Here is a 21,644-nt window from a genome sequence, read left to right as displayed (position 1 = left end):
GGGCATCATTGGAAAAGAAAGCTTGCTCTCACCTGTCTCTGAATAAATAAAGTTTGAAATGAAAACCATTCACACTCACAGCGTCACTGAGTGGGAATTTAACCAGCAGCGTAAGCCGCACAGAATTCAGGTGAGTGAACCACAACACCGGCAGTGATTTCATTTAGTTATTATTTTTGATTCATTTGATTTTTTCAATTCAAAAGGTTAGAGTATGTTAAAATATGTTTGACATTCCCAGATTGACCACATCATGACATACATTACATTTACCTGATCCCCAAAAGGATTCCAATTTAATTCAATTTAATTTGATTTTTGAATTCTAAAAGGTAGCATACATTAAAAGATTCTTTTTAAGTCACCAGATTCACCAATTCATGACATATTACATTTACATGCCCCAAATTGATTCCAATTTAATTGTATATTTTTTAAATATAATTTAATTTGTCAGCTTCAAAGGTTGGAGTGCATTGAAATATGTTTTTAAATCATCAGATTCACCCAGTCATGACATACATTACATTTACATAACCCAAAATGATTCCAATTTTGTTTTATTTTATTTCTTGTAATTTATTTTAATCACAGCTTGGCTGCACAGCTTCTATTTTCAAATTCCGATCATAATCATACAATATTATACCTTGAAAAAAAATCTAATTCCCCAAGTCAGCCCAACATTACACTATACAGTCAGTCCTAAGAGCTTATCTCCTATGGACTGCAATGATGCTGTTACGCCACAAAATGTAAATTTGGCATTTAATTTAATATTATAACAGTAATACCGCCACCTTTTTGAATGTTTTATTCTATTTTATTACACCGTATCATTATCTCATGAACAGAAAAGCAATGCCAATATGGTATTGTCTCAGACACTTAAAGATTGTCCAATTAGATTGCTCTGATGTCATCCCCTTTTACAGCACACAGCCACTAGGGGTCATATTGGATTGCTATATTGTATGTGATGATAGGCTACGTTGTCCTAACCAGCAGGATAGTCGTTAAGTCTTACTGACATGGAGCTGGAAGGCAGCGGTGGTGCACGCCGGGTGCTTCTGGCGATGCAGCTCCACCTCCTCAGTCTGCGTGTACTCCGGCTCCAGGGAACTGCGGCCTAGGAAGTTGACGCGGTGCGGCAGGCCCAGCTTCCTGCGCTCCGAGTCGGCTTCAAAGCGCACCAGAAGGGCTTGAAGGTGGGTGGTGCGCAGCGAGGGGGAGAGATTGAAATGTGGAAATGTCACGACGTACAATGGGGGAGAAGGACTTAACATTCTCAAAATGGACACTTAGCGAGATCAGGTATTAGAAATTCTGCTTATGCGTAGATTTAAAAAAAATTCAGTTAAAATATCATATTAACCAACAATTATTGGGGTTGCATTGGAGTTTGTTGTGTTGTACTGTATCATACTGCCATGTGTATAATATTATAATAATACTATGCTCTGCACGCACCACAGGTGAGTTACAGAACGGTCACTTAGAGCAGATTTTCAGAAAGTTTGGATGCTATGCATCAGTGCCGTGCAACAGGGGGGAAGGGGTAGGACGGGGGGGTGCGGCCCCAGGCATCCACCTTTGTGCAGGTGTGCCTAATATTGTGGTTGAAAAGAGGCCAGACTCACTTATATGTGGTGAGTAGTGCACCGGGTGGGCCGTGTAGACGAAGCAGGTCTTGACCTCAATGCTACAATGGAAGAGCAACAGAGGAGACCAAAGAGATTAGGAACACACGAGGAGTGAACGTTACAATGTGGCTTGGATCTGTTCTTACCAAACGCCATCACGGCCCTTACAGTTATGCTGGGCCAGATCGATGTATTGTGGGTCAATGGATATTTCCCGAATCACGTGGATGACTGGACGAGACCTTTGTGGACGAAAAGGAATAATCAAAAGAATGTTAAGAGAAGGGTCAGCGGATCTGCTTTTTATACCTGAAGAGCACCACTGAATTATTGAGCGAGCCCACAGCGATGTCTGGATAGTGGTTCTCATCCACGTCCAGGCCACCTGAGATGGAGTATCCAAAACGCTTCACATCAAAGTCTTGGCCATCCAGCACCTAAGATCGATATAAAGAATAACCAATCAGCTGTTCCCTTCCTGAAATTTCCATGATCTGCTTTGGACTCACCTGAGCAGGTTTGGTTTCAATTCCCGAATCTGAACCTCTGTAAATGAACACCTTGCCGTCCCCATCGAATGGAGCTCCAACGGCGATGTCTGCACAATAATTAGATCGAGTTTTATATTTTGTGTAAGTCAGCAGTGAGGGTGCTAGAGCAGAGGTTCTCAAACTTTTTGGGTTCAGGGATCCACACAGGGAGGACATGTCTTTTCCAAGGACGCACTAATAAATTGCCAGCAACATAATGCCAGTTAAACATTTAGTAACTAACACGCGTATTCCTAAATATCCTAGTAGTTAAAAAGTTGCCTATTTTCAAGAAGAATGTCGTAATGGTATAATAACAAATTCATATATTTTTTAGACAAAAAATTGCAAAGTTATGAGCATAGTCATATGTTTTACAAATTGCTGAAATATTCACAACAAAGACTTAATTTGTTGGAGTAAAAATCTTGCCAGATTAAAGTAGAATTTTTCCAAAATAATCTTTTCATATTCTGATAATAAAGTCAACGTTTAACAAGGGAAGAAAGTCATATCTTAACAAGCCAATTTAAAAAATACAGTACAACTTAACATTATACCTTTTTATTCTGGAGAAGATGCCATTATTGTCAAAAAATCGGATTCTATTCTTGAAAAAAAAATACTCCTTTTGTTTTTTGTATTCTTGTAATAATACAACTTTTTTTTTACGACTTTATTCATGCGGGGATGTCAGATTTATGAGATAATATGCCACAATCATATCAGAGGTTTTGATGGCCCCAAAGCTAAGGTGGGAAGGAATAATTGGTTTATGTTTATTTTATCAGCGGATGGTACCCATATTGCATGTATATAAAACTCTTTGTATCAGTTTCAATCGAAGATTTGATCATCTTTTGTAACAGCATGACAGTTTTATACTGTGATGAAAAAAAGTTATGCCTCCCAAGTTGTTCCATCACTTTAATACACACTGTCTGAAAATAGTAGCGTAGATTCTATATCGGACTCTGGAAATGGATTTCTGTATACCCCAAACATGATTGACCCTCACCTCCATATCCGTCCTGGTCCAGGTCGCCTATGTTGCTGACCGTCATGCCAAACATGGAGTCGTATGTCCCATTGAGACGGATGGGCCGGGCCTGATCGTCCCAGTGACCAAAAGGGTTGAGGTACACGTAGACAGCGCCGCCGATCTCTGCCTTACGGTCAAAGAAATTGGGCGCTCCCACGATCAGGTCAGTCCAGCTAAGGACACGAACAATGATTAAAAACCCTCTCAAGACATTCTGGAATAGCCTCAATCAGTCAGTTTCCATCAAGTGGTTTGGTTCAGTTTGTTACCAATCCTTCACTCACTCCGTTTGTTTCTTTTTTTTTTAGACACTCACCACTGCACTGTCGTGTTTTGCATTATTTCACCATCATTGTTTTACCTGATCCCAAACTTACTGCCGCAAACTGAACCATAACGCTTGGTGGAAAGGCAATTTAAGGACAAAAGAGATCCGGCCCCCTAGCTCCTCACCCATCGTTGTTAAGATCGGTGGTCGCCACCGAGTAGCCGAAGGAAGATGCGAGCTCCTCTCCCCAGAAAATGTGCTCGGGGACAAGCCGATAAATGTTGTCCTTGCGTAGCAGCACCACGGCCCCCGTGTGATTAGCCCGCGGTGCACCCGCCACAAAGGTCAGCTCACCGAGGCTCATTATTCCCATGGCCGAGTCCACAGAGAAGCCTGGCCGAGGAGGTGGAAGGGGGTAGTTAGGCTCAGAATTTAGTAGTATTGACCGTGGGGACCTGCTCTACCCTCATCTTCTTCCTAATGAAATGTATGCCTAAAGTGACTATTGATTTTATGTCCAACTCCTTATGGGGCCAGCCAGTGCTTGTCGGTCTGCCGGTATGCGGGGTAATCTATTGAGTTTTAGCTCATGTCTCATGAGGTCTGCATCACTTACTTTTAGTCAAGGCATTTAAACATACTGACTAGACATTAATCCGATTTATAGCCTTCAGCAGGGAGGGGGGAAATTCAGGTGCGACATTAATGGTATAATAATTACACATTTAGATTGTTTTTGTTTTGTTTTTTTTCTTCAAAAATAAAAAGTCAATAGCTTTAAATGGGCTTTGTTTTGACTTGTTATGTGTGGGTAAGAGGGGGTGCACCAACTTTTGGGAACTGTGGTCCCACATTAACAATACAATAACACAATTACATAGGTTTTTACCAAAATAAAAAGGTTGTGGCTACAAATTGGCTTTGTTTTGAAAAGGAAATCAGGACCCGCTGTGGGATGAGTGACATTAATTGGCTACTACTAGTTACACATTGTATACGTACTGTATATATTTTCATTTGTGTGTGGGGGAGAGAGGGTTCACTATGACATGAATTGATTCATAATTACATATTTACCCCACAAAACACTTTTATGGCTAGAAATGAGCTTTGTATAAGTTTAGGAATGGCTCACCTCAAGCATCTACTGGTTGTATACAGTATAGAAATGGGATTTTATGTAAAACAGTTGGCAAAGAGTAGAAGTGTGGTGTGTCAAAACATCATAACAAACGATACAAACAGAAGCAAGCACATGCATTTGCAACCACATGCAAGGGGTGTGAGTGACAAAAAGGGGGATGGCTTGTCAAACACTAAACAGGCTAAAAAAATAAAATGGAAAAAAGGAGGTGACGAGGCCGAGACAAACAGCGAGCAGCTCCAGGACAGCAGGTGTGGAATGTCTGCAGTGAAACGTGATGGGCGTCAGAGGCGCTACTTTTGCCACACATGGTGGCTTTTAACGCAAGCTGGTTACAATGTCAACGACGTAAAACTGGGGAATGGACAAGGATTAGAAATGCTGGTCTTTAAAGTGCATCTGTGTCAAGACCATGCATATGTCTACATTTCTCTTAACTAATTAAACTTCACTTCTTATTCCTGTTATTTTTACCGTTCGTTTACATAGCTATTTTCTATTTTTATTTGCTCCTTGAAGTTAGATTTATGTTTATTTATTCATAAATCATTAGCATCATGTTATTTACAGTATATCATTATATCCTGGCAAGTTGCAATTTGTTTAACACATTGAAATGATTTGATGTAATTTAAAAAAGAATTCAAATGGACAACTTTGAAACATACGTCTTATTTTTTCCATTAATAATAATCATCATCCCTGTCATTATCATCATCATAATTGTTAAATATCAATTAATATAAACTAGATCCACTTGGGATCCAGTAAGTGGTATTAAAAAAAAAAAAGCTACGGCTTGTCGCTTGTATTTCAGTCAAGTGCTATATGAGAATTTAGTGGAAAATCGTACATATATTTATATCATATGTTTATATTAATCACTCTATGTTGACAAGCATGGGATTTTTTTTATTTCAAAACGGTTCAGGTTAGGACGTCATGATCTTATCGCAGAAATTGTAAAAATAAAAACTTTTAAAATAAACTTTCAACTAATGCCTTTTTGTAAATTCTCGTGAGAACCGGCTCTATTTATCAGGCATGCAGGTGTGACATATCATCTTGTTAAGATCAAGGGAGTCATGTGAGTTATTTTTGAAAAATAACGGCTAAAATGTCACATGGGAATTAGTGCTGTCAAGGAGACGACTAAATAAGGAGTGGGGCGGGCGAGAGGGAGAGCAGGCCTGGAGGGTATGTGAATTAGGAGATTTACGGGAGATCCACGCAGTCAGTGAGACGTAAAACCACCGCAATCCAACGTTAACGATGAAAAGGTCCTGTTAAGTCGACAATTGGTCATTAAGCTTGAACGGGACACAGGCAGAAAAATACCGTGAAACAAGGTGATGCTCTTCAAGAAAATTCATAAATTTTTTTGTTTTTAAAAAAACACCTGATACACCAACCCTTGTTAGGGAACACGCTCAAAGAAGCGATGCCAGTTACGCACTGTAAAACCGGGAGAGTCGACGAGAAGCCCAACATTAAGATAGCCAGGAAAAGTCTCTTTTTTTGGACACCACATGCAAACTTCAGATGACAAAGACCTACAGACACAAGAGACAAACTCACTGTTGCTCCAAAGAGACAACCACCCACTGGTGGTGTACTGTAGTGGTTAACTTGATTTCCGTGGGTTCAAATCCCACTCAGCGATGGTGTGAATGTGAGTGTGAATGGTTAGTGGAGGGTGTACTCAGTTTCTTTTGCCAAACGTCAGCTTGGATGGACTTAAGCTAACAGGATAAGTGATATCTAAATGATTGGTGGCTTAAATGTTGCCAAGTTTTGGGTGGTTGTCTCTTAACAGTCAAGGACACAAAAGTCCAACAAAGATCAAAATCCAAACAGTTGCTATTAGCAGAAAGGATTAACACCAAGACGAAGAAAAGGATTTTAGGGCTGCTTCTACATCAGAAAAGATCGAACCGGTCTAATGAACAACACATCACGCCTACAAACCTAAGTAGCTATTATGGGCTACATCCTCAAAGGCTGTGGGCTTCCTGGAGGGCTCCAGAGTTTTGTACAGCAGTGCGTCTTCAACTGGGCTAGCCATGAACAAGAGCCCTATGGCCCAAGACAGGAAAGAAAAGGAGTAGAGAGGGAGAGGGGCCAGCGCAGGTAGGGTGACGGGGTGGTGAAATGTGAGGGAGGTAAGGCAGGTGGTGGAGGGGTAGAGTGAAAAAGAAAGGGGGAGAGGAGGGTGCAGGTGAGACAAGCTGTGATTGGTTGGTGCTATGTTTTGGTGGGTGGGCTGCAGCGGCAGTTTTCCCTGCAAAAACCTCCTGGCTCTCTGGTGGAGCGACAGACCTCTGGGTTCAGAGCGTACCCTGAAATCTCCTGGCCGTCATCGGATCATTTGAGACCAAATATAATTTCGAGTCCAGAAAAAACTCCGGACACCAAATCCTAGCCAGGAATGAGTTGAAAATCTTGAGGGTTTTTGGTCATAAATAACCTTCCAGGAATAGCTGGAGTCCCTGCTCGAGTTGCGGCCTGGGGCCATATCAGAGAGCGGTGTGTGGTGTGGGTACAGTCTGAGCCCTGGTTGCCATCCTCCACCGGACCCTCGCTTCCTCTCCAGCAGTGAGCAGGGAGGGCGACTCCTACCCAGGTAACTGTGGTAGGGCACAGGGATGAGCCGGGCATTAAGCTGTTTCTGATCCGCCACCTCGTAGGGTCCGTCGTCAAAGAAACCGAGGTCGAGCAACGTCTGGTTTAGCAGCTGCACGCGCATTTCACCTGAAATGGAAATGTGTGAGGCCACAACACAGCTGTAAGAAAAATTGTACGCTCCTAACACAATGGGGGACACCATCTTGGCAACTGCACTTTAGAAAATAAGATAACCTCAAAATGGAGAATACGCTCACTTGTATTATTCTACTGTCTAGCGCAGTATTGATCCTGTATGCTGCTGCTCTCAGTCCAATTAGGATATGGTATCATCAATCAATGAGGTTTTTATCATGGATTTCTGTTCTATAGTGGATCACAAGCTGGGCCTACACTGTGTGTTAGTCACATATGGTATGGGGTGTACAAAGAACGATGGGCATCTCGAGACTAGTCATAAAGTCAGATGAATGGCTGGCTAGATCTGCTTCTGAAGTAACAATTCAAAGACGAGGCATCATCACCACATTCAAACTAGATGAGCTCTACTATTAGCTGTGAAGAAAAACATTTACAGTCAGTGTTAGACAGAGAAAAAAAATTCGATGTATGGAAAAGACTTCAGACACTTTTGCCAAACCCTAGACTTTTTTCCTTCCCTGCACAAAGTGGATGCACATTATGCTAAAATCATGTTATAAAGGGTAAACAACAATGGCTAGAACGTAAAGCGTGAGTACTTTGGTCCCTTGGACTGACTTTGAATCGCAAGCCATTTACTTATTCAGTATGAGTTGAAATTTGAAAATCTTACAAGGTATGGCCGGCTTTAAGGTGAAGAGTTACAGTATGTATCCACATTCTGTTAGCTTTTTCAATAATTAGTTGACAGATTTCCAACGATATTCTGTGGGTCATGGAGACCCATCATCCATCCATTCATCCATTTTCTTTACCGCTTATCCTCACTATGGTCACGGTCTGCTGGAGCCTATCCCAGCTATCTTCGGGCGGGAGGTACACCCTGAACCAGTCACCAGCCATCGCAGGGCACTTAGAAACAAACAACCATTCGCACTCACATTCACACCTACGGGCAATTTTAGAGTATTCAATCAACCTGCCACACATGTTTTTGAGATGTGGGAGGAAACCGGAGTGCTCAGAGAAAACCCACCCAGGCACGGGGAGAACATGAAAACTCCACATAGGCGGGTCCGGGATTTCAACCCCGGTCCCCAGAACTGCGAGGTAGATGTGCTAACCAGTCGGTCACCGTGCCAGCCATGGACACCCAATGATTTGATATTTTTTTGCGAGAACACTGGTTTGACGGAAGACAGAGGACATGACCACTTCGTAGTTAGCATTTTGTGGGTCAAAGAAACGCTATAATTTTATATTTACCATTGTGAGAACCCCGATTTCATGGTAGACTATGGACTTGTCCACTTCACAATTGGCAAACGGTTTGTAATCCACATAGCTATTTTCCATTCAACTTTTATCAACAGCACTGCATAATCATAAACAACCCATCAGTCTACCATCTTGATCTTTTCCTGTTTGTTTTTTCTTGTGCACATTTATCAACTAAATTAGGAGAACAGAATCTACCACCATCTGACGCCTCCTCCTCATTTCCTTGTTGTTCTTTCACGGAAATCTGCGGCCTACTGAGTGTCACTCTATTTCAACCCTCTAATTGCAGCATCTTAATCCCTACAGGCCACCGTACCTTTCCAGTTGTACGTCCCAGGAGCCCCAAACAATATGAAGTTGTTGTCTGGGGTGAAACTGACAGAAAGACCCTGCTGGCAGAAGCCAAACTGCTCATGACCCTGCGGCCGACCCTCGCAGAACTTCCACTCTCCTCCGTCCAGGTCGTCTCGCTCTGTCAGGTCTTCACTCAGGACGTAGCAGCGTCCGATGGGATCACGTGTCTCGGAGGGTTGATCCACGCGCTGCCTGAGCTCGTACAGGTGAGCGCAGGTCTGGGGAGAGATAACAGGGTGTTGTGAAGTAGCCAACCATTGTGCTACATTAGAATTTGAACGTGCTTTTTAATCAGGAGATCCTAACATGGCCTTGACTTACCACCACCTTCCCTCCAATGCCCTGGCTCTTGACAGTAACTCCCAGCCACTGGTTGTCTTTGCTCTCTCTGTTTAGACTCACTGAAGGAGAAAAACAGAAAACAGGATGAAAAATATGTCTAGGCTCTGGTCCTGGTGGCAAGGTGTGGCTAGCGTCTGCCTCAGACCAGATCGGAGAGTCTGAGTTCAAATAATTTTCAAAAATCCCAAAAAAGACTAGAAGTTCCAGGAAAATCATGTTGCTCCTTGGCAACTTCGCTACTGTTTCACTGTATCAGAAGTGACCAAATATAATTATGTATACAATTAAAAATATATGAAAAAAAATTACCTTCACCGTCAATATCCACCCTGACACAGTCATATTCCTCGGGTGTAATAGGACACTTAAACAGGGCTCCTGGTCGACTGCCGCGCAGCAAACCCCGGCCTGGAGCCTGTGGCGCCCCAACCAGGATCCTGAAGGAACACAAGTTTAAGGTTTACAATGATAGATGATGCGAGGATGAATCACCAGAATCTTTTGGATGAGATCTTTAACATTGGTCATAGGGCCAGACATCTTTTTCCCCAATGTGTCATCTTCTTCATGTAAACTTGGTCAGTCTACATGTCACTCATCTGAGTTCGCACCACTGATTGGTCTTGGTCACCAAGTGATTGGTTAAACATGGGTCACTCTGCAAGTAAATCATCAGACACAGCTCCACTGATGGGTCGGGATCACCCATCTATGTAAACATTGGTCAGTCTACAGATCAGTCATTAGACACAGTACATCTCCCAATAATGTGTAAGAGCTAAGGAGGTTTTCATTTTTCAACGAAACATCAACTCTGATATTTTGGTCTGTGGTTGATTTTCTACATTTAAATACTAAAATCCCTCAAATGAATCATGACGCCATTCACTGGAAGACATGCAGAAAAAGATACTGTAACCTGCACAAGTGTTTATAAGACAGAAAACATGGCTTCACGTTATCTTGACTGCAGGACAGCTCTGCGTGGGCGCTATCTTGTTTGCACAAACTTGCTTTGCTTTCAACACTCGTCCGTCACTACGTGAAGGCAAGCAAAAGCCTTTATTCTCACTGAGGTGGGCGCTGATATTTTTTTTTTTTTTTGGTGGGGGTTGGGGGGGGCACAGTCGCTGCCTTCTGCCTTATTAGGAGCATGGATTCTTAGGCCAGCGGGCTATTTTAAAAACCGAATGTTGGGCTACATTCCAGCTAAAGCTGTCAGCCATGGCCGATGCACGGAAGCGAGTCGTCAAGAAACAGAGGGGAAGAAGGGCTAAGATAGGAAGTGGGGAAAGTAATGAGGGGAAGTTAAAATAGGAAAAGTAAAAATAGTTAGCCTCAAGGATCAGCTTTTGTTTCCATCTTAGTCAACCAAATGTGACTAAAATGCTCTCTTTGGTCAGGCTTTTGTTCCATACTAAATGACAATATTTAAAATTGAATTCCTATTTAACAATCCATTTTATTCTGACACCTCATCAGTTTAGTTTTTATGTTGAGGTTCAACCACCCTTTGTTAACATGCTAGCATTAACAAGTTATCATTTTTCTGTACTTACTTCTGTTTTGGTTTGCAACTGTGTTCCAACGGGCTCAGCAGTTAACTCTTCAATGTCAATGTGTGAACAGTAGTGTACCAGGAATTGAGATAATTACAGTTACTACAGCATACTGCATGTTATTTTCTGACGGGCCTCTGTTTGAAGGACGTATTGATTTGTATGTCTATTATTTAGATGATTAATGATTCCTGACTTCTAATTGCGTGCACAGCAGCCTTTCGCACACCTTTAGTCTTCATTGTTCAGCTATGAGTCACAGTCTTGTCGTCATTTTCAACTGCCAGCTCATCTTTCAGTGAACCCACATGACATGCACTACTAAGCTATGTAGGGTGTGTGTGTGTGTCTGTGTGTCCGTGTGTTGAGAATGTAACATGAATAGAATTGCACACACACACATAGACACACACTCATTGTTAGCCATTGGCATAGCTGCACTGTACTGTATATTGCTGTCACCACAACCCGAGATCATATCAGACAGTTGAGTGCAAGCTTGGGATTTGTTAGGAAAAACCCACATGAACCGTCCACATTACACAGCAGCACACTCTCTATAACACCGTTCATCCATCTAGGGATTATAGATAACATATCAGGCCCTCACCTGCATTATTTACCCCTTCTTATAGAACTGTACAGACGAGCTGAATGCTCACTGATTTTGCCAGAGCGCTGATGTTCATGCCCAGTTCAAACTAACCAAAAATGATGACATAATTTGTCTGCTCAATGACAGAATGTTGCCTTTGGGGACCAAACCAACTACTTCCGTCACTGCCCATTGAATAGCCAAATGTTGTGAATGTTTTTTAAATCTGAAAAACAGCAAAAACAACTTTTATCAGTGTAGCAGATAAAACAAAACCACTGCAAATCTGGATACGCATGATTTTCATAAGACTGACAATTTGCAAATAGAGTCATTGGTAGTCATTATTTTTTATCTTAAAAAGCTTGTTGGCAACCACGCACTAAGTAAGCTAAGCTAACTCCACGCTCACTGTCTGATGGGTTCCATTAAAACAATGGTGTGTTTTTTTTTTTTTTATTAATAAAGCTTCAGCATTAAAATAATGTAGAAATATGAATTATAAATAATAGTATATGTAAGACAAAATTAAAAGGTAAGAATATATAAAATAAAATATAAAAAGGAATTTAAAAAACTACAAATTGGTCAAATTCATTGCCGTTGTCAGGCCACACAATTGCATGCTCTCTTGTCGTTAGGCAGAGTTCAAAGGCCTCAATCATACTGTAAGTGCCCCATGGGCCAATGAAAAACAAACAGCATCTGTTGGCAAACTAGGGACTGCAAATGACTCCCAGAGCAACACTTTAGAACACAATGTTCTTCATACCCAAAAATTTGGCAATTTTTAAAACATCTGTGTATTAAATATAAAAGAGAAAATTTGTGACATCGAGTGGGGCACAATGCAGAATCACGTCTTGTCGAAGTATATTGTGATATAGAATAGTATCACAAATATCAACTGATTCTGCTAATAATGAACACAACATGTCTGATACCAGATACTGGAAGAGAAACAAATGTGCACTGATAGCAAGACCTGTCCCCCAAATTAAATTGGTGGTAAACCAATGAAGACCAGACCATCACCAATCATTTGCCACCAACAAGTTGTCAATCCCTGATCAATAACTGGGGCTAAAAGCTATTAGCTATAGTAAGGTGAAGGGTTTTCTTCTTAGAACAACAACATTAACAAACATACTTCTGTTTGAACACAGCAAACTTAACACCAGAACCTTGTTGCACTTCTTTCATTCCCACATTGTTGATTGACCCCAACCCTCATCCACCCTCACCACCATGTGACCCCCCGTCTACTCCTCCCCAATCTACTTGCATGATCCCGCTCTCCCCAGTGCAGTCCAGCAGGTCACATCTCTGCATACAAAAGAGTTCAACATCACATGCTCTTACACAAATGTGCTTATATGCATTATTTTCCTGTTTTGTTTTGGAGGCTCACATGCTCACCGATGCATCCATCCATTTTCAACACCGCTTATCCTGGTTAGGATCGCGCGACGCTGAAGCATATCCCAGCTGACTTTGGGCGAAAGGCGGACTACACCCTGGACTGGTCGCCAGTCAGTCGCAGGGCACATATAGACACGGACAACCATTCGCACTCACATTCACACCGTCACTGAGTGGGAACTGAACCCACGCTGCCTGCACCAAAGTCAGGCGAGTGTACCACTACAGCATCAGAGACTGTCTCACCCATGCAATTCTCCTGTATTCCATTGTACAAACTAGACGTAAGGGCAGACGTCTAGTTATACATAAGTGATTTGTTTGTGATGGACAGATGGAAATCTCAGTAATGTTCTGATGGACAGATGGAAATCGAGGTATTGTTTATGCTCATGAGTTGTAGTTACAGTATTAATACGTTTTTTCTGACGGATGGGCAGATCAATGGATAGACTAGTATCAGTGAGTTGCTTCTGACAGATGGACATCAAATTATATATCAAGGAGTAGATTCTGACTGATGGACTGACTTCTAGCAATGTATCATTTAGTTGATTGCCATGGACGGGGACAACCCAGGACACGCTGGAGAGACCCAGAGACAACGTCCGTCCGGCTGGCCTGGGAACGCCTCGGGATCTCCCCGGAAGAGCTGGATGAAGTGGCTGGGGAGAGGGAAGTCTGGGCGTCCCTGCTAAAGCTACTGCCCCCGCGACCCGACCTCGGATAAGCGGAAGAAAATGGATGCACGGATGGATGGTACATTAGTTAGAGATAGCCTTATTTCTACCAGCACAAACTCTTCTGCTTGCTCTCCAATGTTTCCCTTTAATGTTCCAGGAGTGGGCCTTTGATGACTATTCAAGTTTGTGGAACATTAGTTGCACCCTTAGCATTTCCACCAGGATTTCACATTGATGAACCCAGTAATCTCTTCTCTCACATTTAACATGTGTTGGCTGGACTGCAGGTTCTGGATGGCAGCTCTGCAGGATCAGCAGGAGCACGAGGGGCTCTTTTGGTCTCCTCTTATTGTCCCGAGGCAAGAGTGTGACCTCTGCTCTGGATACACAAACACACACTTACAAAGGCAAACATGCAGGCTGCAGACATAACTATGTACCTGAACCCTTATCCACCCACGTATGCACAGCTGGCAAGTCTACATACAACAACTGTATAAACTGGGGTCCTGTGCCCTGACCGCCGCCTGTCCTTAAAACGGTTGTTTTCGGGGAAATCTTGCAACAGAAAGCAACAGCTGAGAATGAGATGCTGTGAATCATGATGCGTGCCACCATGAGCCAAAGACAGAGGGCATGGCTAATGCATAATAAAGCGGGAAAAGAGAGGGACAGAGACAGCTGGCAGTCCATGCGAAAACCCCTTCGGGACACTGTGGTTTACTGCCAGGGGAGGTGACTCAATGCAATGATTTGTTTCGAAGTTTTAAAAAGAATTTTGGCAAACTGCTAAATGTGTGTCTCATGGCACGGATATGGACAAAACATTACAGTACCACCAGAAACCAGTGTTAAGATTCAAAGCAAATCATTTCTAGAAATGGTGGATGTCATTCATCCATCAGCCCATTTTCTTTACCCCTTATCTTGCTCAGGGTCACGGGTGAGCTGGTCCCTGTCCCAGCTGTTTTGGGGTGAAAGTAAGATACTCTGACCTGGTCGCCAGTCAATCACACGGCACATATGGAGACAGACAACCAGTCACACTCAAATTCACGTTGTCACTGAGTGGGAACTGAACCTACATTGCCTGCACCAAAATCAGGCAAGTGAACCACTACGCCGTCAGTGGCTATGGCCGATACCACTGAAAACCTTACAACCTAGCGATCCATTATTCCACCTGGGGTGGTGAAATCAGAGCAATCTGACTCGAAACTTGGTTAAGTATGTTGATATTTCAGCTGTGTGACATCACTGCTTTTCTAAATCTCACCTTTCAGACTAATCTTGTATTTCCATCATGTGTAGACAGTATGGCATAAACTACGTCAGCAACATAGTAAACATGCACATGTAGCAAAGTAACTTACACTAACAACCCAGACAAGTCGAGTATCTAGTCAAGTATCACTTGAACATACTGTACTTCCTTGACACCAACTACTACTTTACTATTACCCAGAGCTTTGGCAGCATCTTGCGTTATCTTAGAGCTTTATAGAATGAGCCCAGAAACAACAAATAGATGAGTTTCTTAGCAAATAGATGAGGCAAGGTTACACACAAAAAAAGAAAAGAGAAATCCACACAAATTTGTGAATTTGTGAATAGTTGATTGCGAGCAGGTCGTTCACAGTATTGCGTAGAGCTGCTAAAAGTTGGAACCGTTTTGGGGACCCTTTAAAATCGAAGGACTAAAAAATGTGCAATAGCTCAGTTTAAAATGAGAAGTAAATTGTATTCTTTGACAGAGTTCAAACCCATCGAATGGTTGTCCTCCTATTACTGAAAGGACAAGACGGTTGACTCTAAGCATTTACTCCTTAGTGCAGTGCTGTGCCCCATGCTGAATTTGGTACCGTATGACACAAGTGACCCCAGCCTCATGTCATCTTTAACAAGCGCCTTATCTCACCAGCTGGCCCTCTATTGATCAACATGTGAATGACCATTTCCTGGTCATAGATGAGGTCATGATTGGCCCTCTGTTCTGTAAAATCCATTGGCATTCTTCTCCTTCTCAATCAATTGATCCATCCATTTAGATGTTTATCTGCTGCGACTGTAAAGTACACTGGTAGGCAGGTCATGGGCATTAGATGGATGACATATATCCATCTATAGTATTTATTATGAATTGATTGTACTCACATTCATACCTATAAACAATTTACTCTTCCATGAACCTAATGTATGTTTTTGAAATGGGGGAGGAAGCCGAAGTACCATGAAAAAAACCTACACAAACATGCGGAGAACATGCAACTTCCAAAACCAAACCTCAGAAATCTGAGGCAGACATGCTAACCACTAGCCCCACCATGCTACCACAATATTACCAATTCATTACAGTTTATGTCAAGTGTAACTTGAGATCAAAACAAAATAAAAAAGCACTATAAACATAAACATGGATGCACAAAAACATTGTTGAGTGACCACTAGTCTGAGACTTATTCTGTAGCTGCTGTTAATTTGGTTAGCAAAAGAGTCAAAACCAGCTCAGAAATCTATGTAAGATTAGTCAATTTCTGCTACCTGTTGAAGGCAAAATAGAAAGGATTTTAGTATATTTTTATGATACAATCATTAATAAATTGAAACATGATTAAAAAATAGAAACCTTTTTATTAAGCTAACGCTAACATTTCAGTTGGATAAATATCATTTATAGACATAAAAAAAACATTTTTTGAGTGATGGCTACATACAAAAAAATGCAAAAGGAATATTTATTATCATTACATTACTTGGACTGCAAGACAAAGCTGCCAAATAAAATTGCGTCTCGTTTAAGTTCCTGGTTTATACAAAGCAGCTACTGTATAGAGATGCTATCATCTGATTGATTCAACCGCGCGCACGCACGCACACACACACACAGACGCACGCAGCCAAACACATTTAATCAAAAGGTGAGGTCAAGACTTTTTCATCCCCGCAGCTCCTGTTTGTGTTAGACCCTCCCCCACGTTAGGAGCATGTGACTGTCAGGGTCAACCTTTTGCTTTCTCCTCAAACAACCTTGATGACACTCGAATAATCAAACAGTAAAAACAACCGATCGTGTCACTGATGATCTCCATTTCGAAAGGATGCAATTTTCTCCTGCTCTCGGTGCAACTGAAGTTGTGTTTTCCTTGCTGACGGTGCTCTCCCTTGACTAATATTCCTGAAAGCTTTCGGGCCTGGCACCAACGCTTCCCGCCGAGCTTTTGTCCGGGTCATGGCGGGCCGACGGAGGAATGGCAGAGTGTTAAATGGACACCCAGTAAAGAGTATTCATGGTGCGAGTCCTATAAATCCTCACTCCTTGTAGGTAAGCAGTGCGGAAAAGGGAGTACTTGGATGTGCTTCCAAAGATTTCACGTGAATGTGCTGCAGGAGATTTAATTAAGAGTTACTGTAGACAGATCATGAATTGAGTTTGGGGGTGTGGGAGAAAGTGGGGGAGGCTGTTCTTAACCCAAGATGGAGGAAGGGACAGGGAGGGCTCTCTTATTGTGCTTTTGTGATGCAAATCAACCAGTCCATTCTGTGCGTGTGTGTGAAGGAATGGTGCAGGGACACACACATTTAAAGGGGTGTCAAACTCATTCTTGTCACACGCCACATTGTAGTTATGGTTTCCTTCAGAGGGCCGTTATGACTGTGAATATGGCGTTGCCTTCAGATACAAGTTCAGTTCGCTCCATGACCAAGCTCGAACACTCGTATCGCAAATCATCTTTCCGCATAGAAATGAAAGTAAGTGCCATTTATCTGTTCTAGACTTCCCCCCCCAAAAAAACGAATGCAGTGTTTTACAATTAGAAAATTAGCACTACAATATTGTACTTCACAAAAACAAACAGTAATGGTAAAATGAAATACAATATAAAGAATTGAACAGTTTTTTTAAATGAAATTCAATGGACTTTGTGCTGCTCCTTCTGGTGTGTACCGTGGTCACCTGGGGGCAGTATAATACAGAAAGACAGTTCTACATAAAGGAGACGGTCACTTGGTCAGTAAGCAGCAGTAATATTAGTGGTTCTTTGTCGTAGATCAGGAATATATGCCTGTTTGTATTGTTATATTTTCTGTCTACATGTATTGTTTTACCTTTTAAGTTCAAATATCTGTTGGTGGAACTCCGGTTTCCTCCCACATTCCAAAAACATGCATGCTAGGTTCATCGGAGACTCTAAATTGTGTGAATGTGAGTGCGAATGGTTGGCAACCAGTTCAGGGTGTACCCCACCTCCTGCCCGTTGATAGCTGGGATAGGCTCCAGCACTCCCACGACCCTTGTGAGGATAAGTGGCTCAGAAAATGGATGGATATCTGTTGCTTAAAGGGTTATAAAACGTCGTTATTGATGCTATTTGTTAGCCCCTCTATGGCATTTTGCATTGTTTGTTAGCATTAAGCTAAGAGAGGTGTGGTTGTTTTCAAAACACGTGTGATTCTATTTATTTTATGTTTAGTTTGACAGTAAACAACTGGGAATGGCATTAGACAGCTTGCGTCCTCTTTTTTTAAAGAATTCTGCACTATCTATCTTTGCTTTTTCTTTGACAGTTTTGCAATGCTTATTCAAGAGAAGAACCAGCCTCAAAGTACATTGGAGCCTCTAAAGGTCAACGTAGATTTCAGCCTCTGAAGCTGCAAAAAACTTGGCCGACATTCTTTGTGAGACCTCAGTTCAATGAGCATTATATGGTTTTACTAGAATTCTTAAAAATATGCCTTGAAACTAGAACAAAACAACCTTTTATCCAAAATAATGACATTCAAAATGTATAAAATACAATATAAAAGCTGTAGTACACATAAAAGGTGTTTTCAAAGCTCATCTACCTTCCCCAGTAATTTATATTTGATATTACGATTTATAACCCGCTGGCGCTGTCAAACACGCAATAGATCACACCTTAGCAATAAGTTTCACTGCAATGTCAAGACGTGGAAATGGCTTCCTTGAATACAAAAGCTGACCTAAAGGGCTCGGAAGATGAAGATGAAGCACAATAGATGTCTTTGAAGGCCACACAGACAAAACAGCACCGATGATTTGTTAGCTGCAGTAAGGCACAGCTTCGCTCGTACTACACTTTCAACTAAACACTGAGGCAGGAAAAAGGATGTAACACATCCATTGGACTGGGTCCAACATACAAACTGATGCAGTGGCAGTGAGCCAAAAACATCTATGAAGAAGGCTGCATACTGTATATCATGCTGCAATGGCTATATGGGTGGATAACGACAGTAAAATGTAAGTGCTTCATATAGACTATAAGGGCTACTAGACTTTCATGAATGTATTTACCGACACGTGTCCTAGTGGTGAGCATATCTGCCTCACAGTCCTGAAAGGTGGAATTTGCATGTTTGCAATGTGAGCGCGAATGGGTGATTATCTACAAGTGTCCTCCAATTGGATGGTGACCAGTCCAGTGTGTATCCTGCCTCTCACCCAAAGTCAGCTCATCCACAGCCATAATGAGGACAAGCAGTATACAAAATGGGATGGTTGGATATATACTTTTCTTAGTAATTGAGTAGATTTTTTAAATCTTTATTTTGATCTCAAAAAGTAGGGTTTTTTTCAATTAAAATTATTTTTTCATATTTAGTTTTTGTATCCAGTGAGGACAAGTGGTAAGGAAATGAATATACATTTGATTCTATCTTTATTTTAATTTTAAAATACATCTATATTTTTATCTTAAAATGTAAATTTTTGCATCATTATTATTCCTTTTAAATTATTTTAGTTTCATCTTTAGTTTTTAGTTCGTTAGTTTAGTCTTTAGTTTTTAGTTAGTTTTAGTTTTCGATAAATGTTATCTTTTATTTATATTTTAAAAGGTCTGATATTTTTATCTTTATTTTCATTTTAAAATATTTTTTATTTTATCTATTATTTTATTTTTAAATTATAGTATTATTATTTTAAATCATTGGGTATTTTCAGTCTACTTTTTAAAGTATTTATTTTGTTTATTTACAAAGAATATATTTTTTTTAATTTTATCTGTATTTTTATTTCAACATAGAAGACAATCTCAAATATTTTGTATCGTTTTTTTAATTTTTAATTATCGCCTTCTTACCACATTTTTGTTGTTTTATGTGTTTATTTGGATCTTCCGTAGCATCTTAAAAGTAAATTAAGTTAAAGAACCAAATAATATATTAGGCTTTCCCCACTATTTAATTGTGGAATGTAAAGCACATGGTTGTTTTCGGTATTAAATTGCTGTTTTAAGAGACTCTTGATATTGGTTGCGTTGAATGTCGGACAAAGTACGATGTCGAATTTACTGTTCGGATTGGCAGCTGGGGGGCTTGAACACAGGGAGTTTCCTGTCTTCACCATGTGCTCAACTATTAGAGGAAGCACTTGTCATCTCAGTATAAATAGCAGATGCACACATAACTCCCACTCAAATGCCCCCGTCGTCTGTCTGACAGCAGCAACAGCAGAGATTGTTAAATTGCTTCGAGATGCCAGCAGACCTCCACCAAGGCCAAGTAATAGAAGCCGGTGCTTGTGCTCACACTGAGGAGATTGTGTACAACACGGCACAGACAGTGCAGTTGTTCCATGCACAATCCATAAAATGCTGGGCATCAGCGTGGGCTTCAAGAAGCCTTCTACAGATTTCACAAAGCTGCTTTGATTTTTACAAACTGTCTTTGTGCTGCCAATAAATGATGCTGCAGCAGATCTAGCTGTGATTAGCTGTCTGCATGTAACTTAAGATCACCATACGTAGTGTACACGCCACGGAAAGACTGTGGAAGTGCTGCGGTACGTGCAGCTGTTTATCTACTTAAGGTAGGCATTTATTTGTCGTATGTACGTCTATTTAGGAATAGGTTGTTTTTTTGTTTTGTTTTAAGCTTCTGAGAGACTCTTTATAAACTTTGGTAGTTACTGCTGTATTTATAGGGATCTATTTCAGGGGGTTATATACTGGGTGTCATAAAAGTTCCTTTTTTTTCTATTTCGTCTCAGGTATCATTTGAACAGATGTGAGGCCATCAGCAATTTACAGCGTAGGCTTTGCAGTTTCTGAAAGCCAATCATTCCCTTGCCCATGGCTCCCCAAATGACATTGAAGAAGCCTTGAAAAATTGCTGCCCGGCAAGAAGTTTTTTCTGTCCGCGACTGCACTTCAGCGCCAGTTTGAGAAGCTTAATAGCTGTCACTCGTCACAATTTACGCTATCCATGGCAAGTTTCTCGAAACAAGATCTGTTCTTGACAAATTACGCAGCGGATGGCCTGCTACTGCCACCACTGATGAAAACACCTGAAGTTGGTACGGGTAAAGCTTTATAACTCTCCGAAACGTCAACTGAATCGAACTTTTTTCATGCTGAGTTCCAGTGCTGGATAGACTTTCCCTGACTTAGCGCAAACACCTGCGGGAATGCCTGCTATAGAAGTTTGGTGTTTTTGAGGTTTTTATTTTCCTTCATAGGGGCACAGTGTCTATTCGAGGGATGAGCACTATTTCAGGATATACAGCACTTCCATTAAAGGACTGGTTGGTTTTCTCTCCTTTTCTAGGCCTCTGGGAGATTGTTTCCATTCTTTGGTAGATATTTGGCAGTTAAATCTTTATTGTATGAGTGTGAACACTAGCATCTAGAGATGATAACTACTTTGGTGGTTCTGATGTGAATAAGGGGGCATCTACATTATTTGAGGGAGGCATTTAGTTGAGTACATCTGATGAGGCGACCTATGGGGTCACATCATCTATTAGAGGGCAGCCACTAACTGAGGAAATACAGGATTGTTTTGGTTTGAAGTGGTGTGCAACTGCATATCATCGTAGTTAGTTAGTGTTACTGTTTGCGTGCATCGGGGCCAAGTGGGAGCTAGGACCCACCAGAGCCAGCCGATGAAGCTACAGTGAAAAAAACTTGCTATGTGCCACCCACTTTGCAATGCTTATCACTGCCACCTAAAGGTCTGGAGTGGAACAGCACCCTCTGACGTGGGTTCTATCA

The 21,644-nt window shown here is 41.4% G+C and overlaps 1 protein-coding gene across 1 annotated transcript in view; it reads right to left on the bottom strand.

Annotated features, from left to right (window-relative positions):
- The window catches only part of itga7 (integrin, alpha 7), a 37,569-nt gene that overhangs the window by 11,450 nt on the left and 4,475 nt on the right, over positions 1 to 21,644 (bottom strand). Inside the window, 11 exon segments of the mRNA XM_061688375.1 lie at positions 1,032 to 1,201; positions 1,641 to 1,702; positions 1,790 to 1,885; positions 1,953 to 2,080; positions 2,153 to 2,241; positions 3,192 to 3,388; positions 3,669 to 3,876; positions 7,247 to 7,378; positions 8,991 to 9,246; positions 9,350 to 9,429; positions 9,680 to 9,807. Coding sequence (XP_061544359.1) covers positions 1,032 to 1,201; positions 1,641 to 1,702; positions 1,790 to 1,885; positions 1,953 to 2,080; positions 2,153 to 2,241; positions 3,192 to 3,388; positions 3,669 to 3,876; positions 7,247 to 7,378; positions 8,991 to 9,246; positions 9,350 to 9,429; positions 9,680 to 9,807 — 1,546 coding nt within the window.

Source organism: Phycodurus eques, chromosome 10, assembly GCF_024500275.1.
Source record: "Phycodurus eques isolate BA_2022a chromosome 10, UOR_Pequ_1.1, whole genome shotgun sequence".
NCBI lineage: Eukaryota > Metazoa > Chordata > Actinopteri > Syngnathiformes > Syngnathidae > Phycodurus > Phycodurus eques.
The sequence above is the reverse complement of the archived record's forward strand: the minus strand, read 5'-3'. Positions and strand labels throughout refer to the sequence as shown.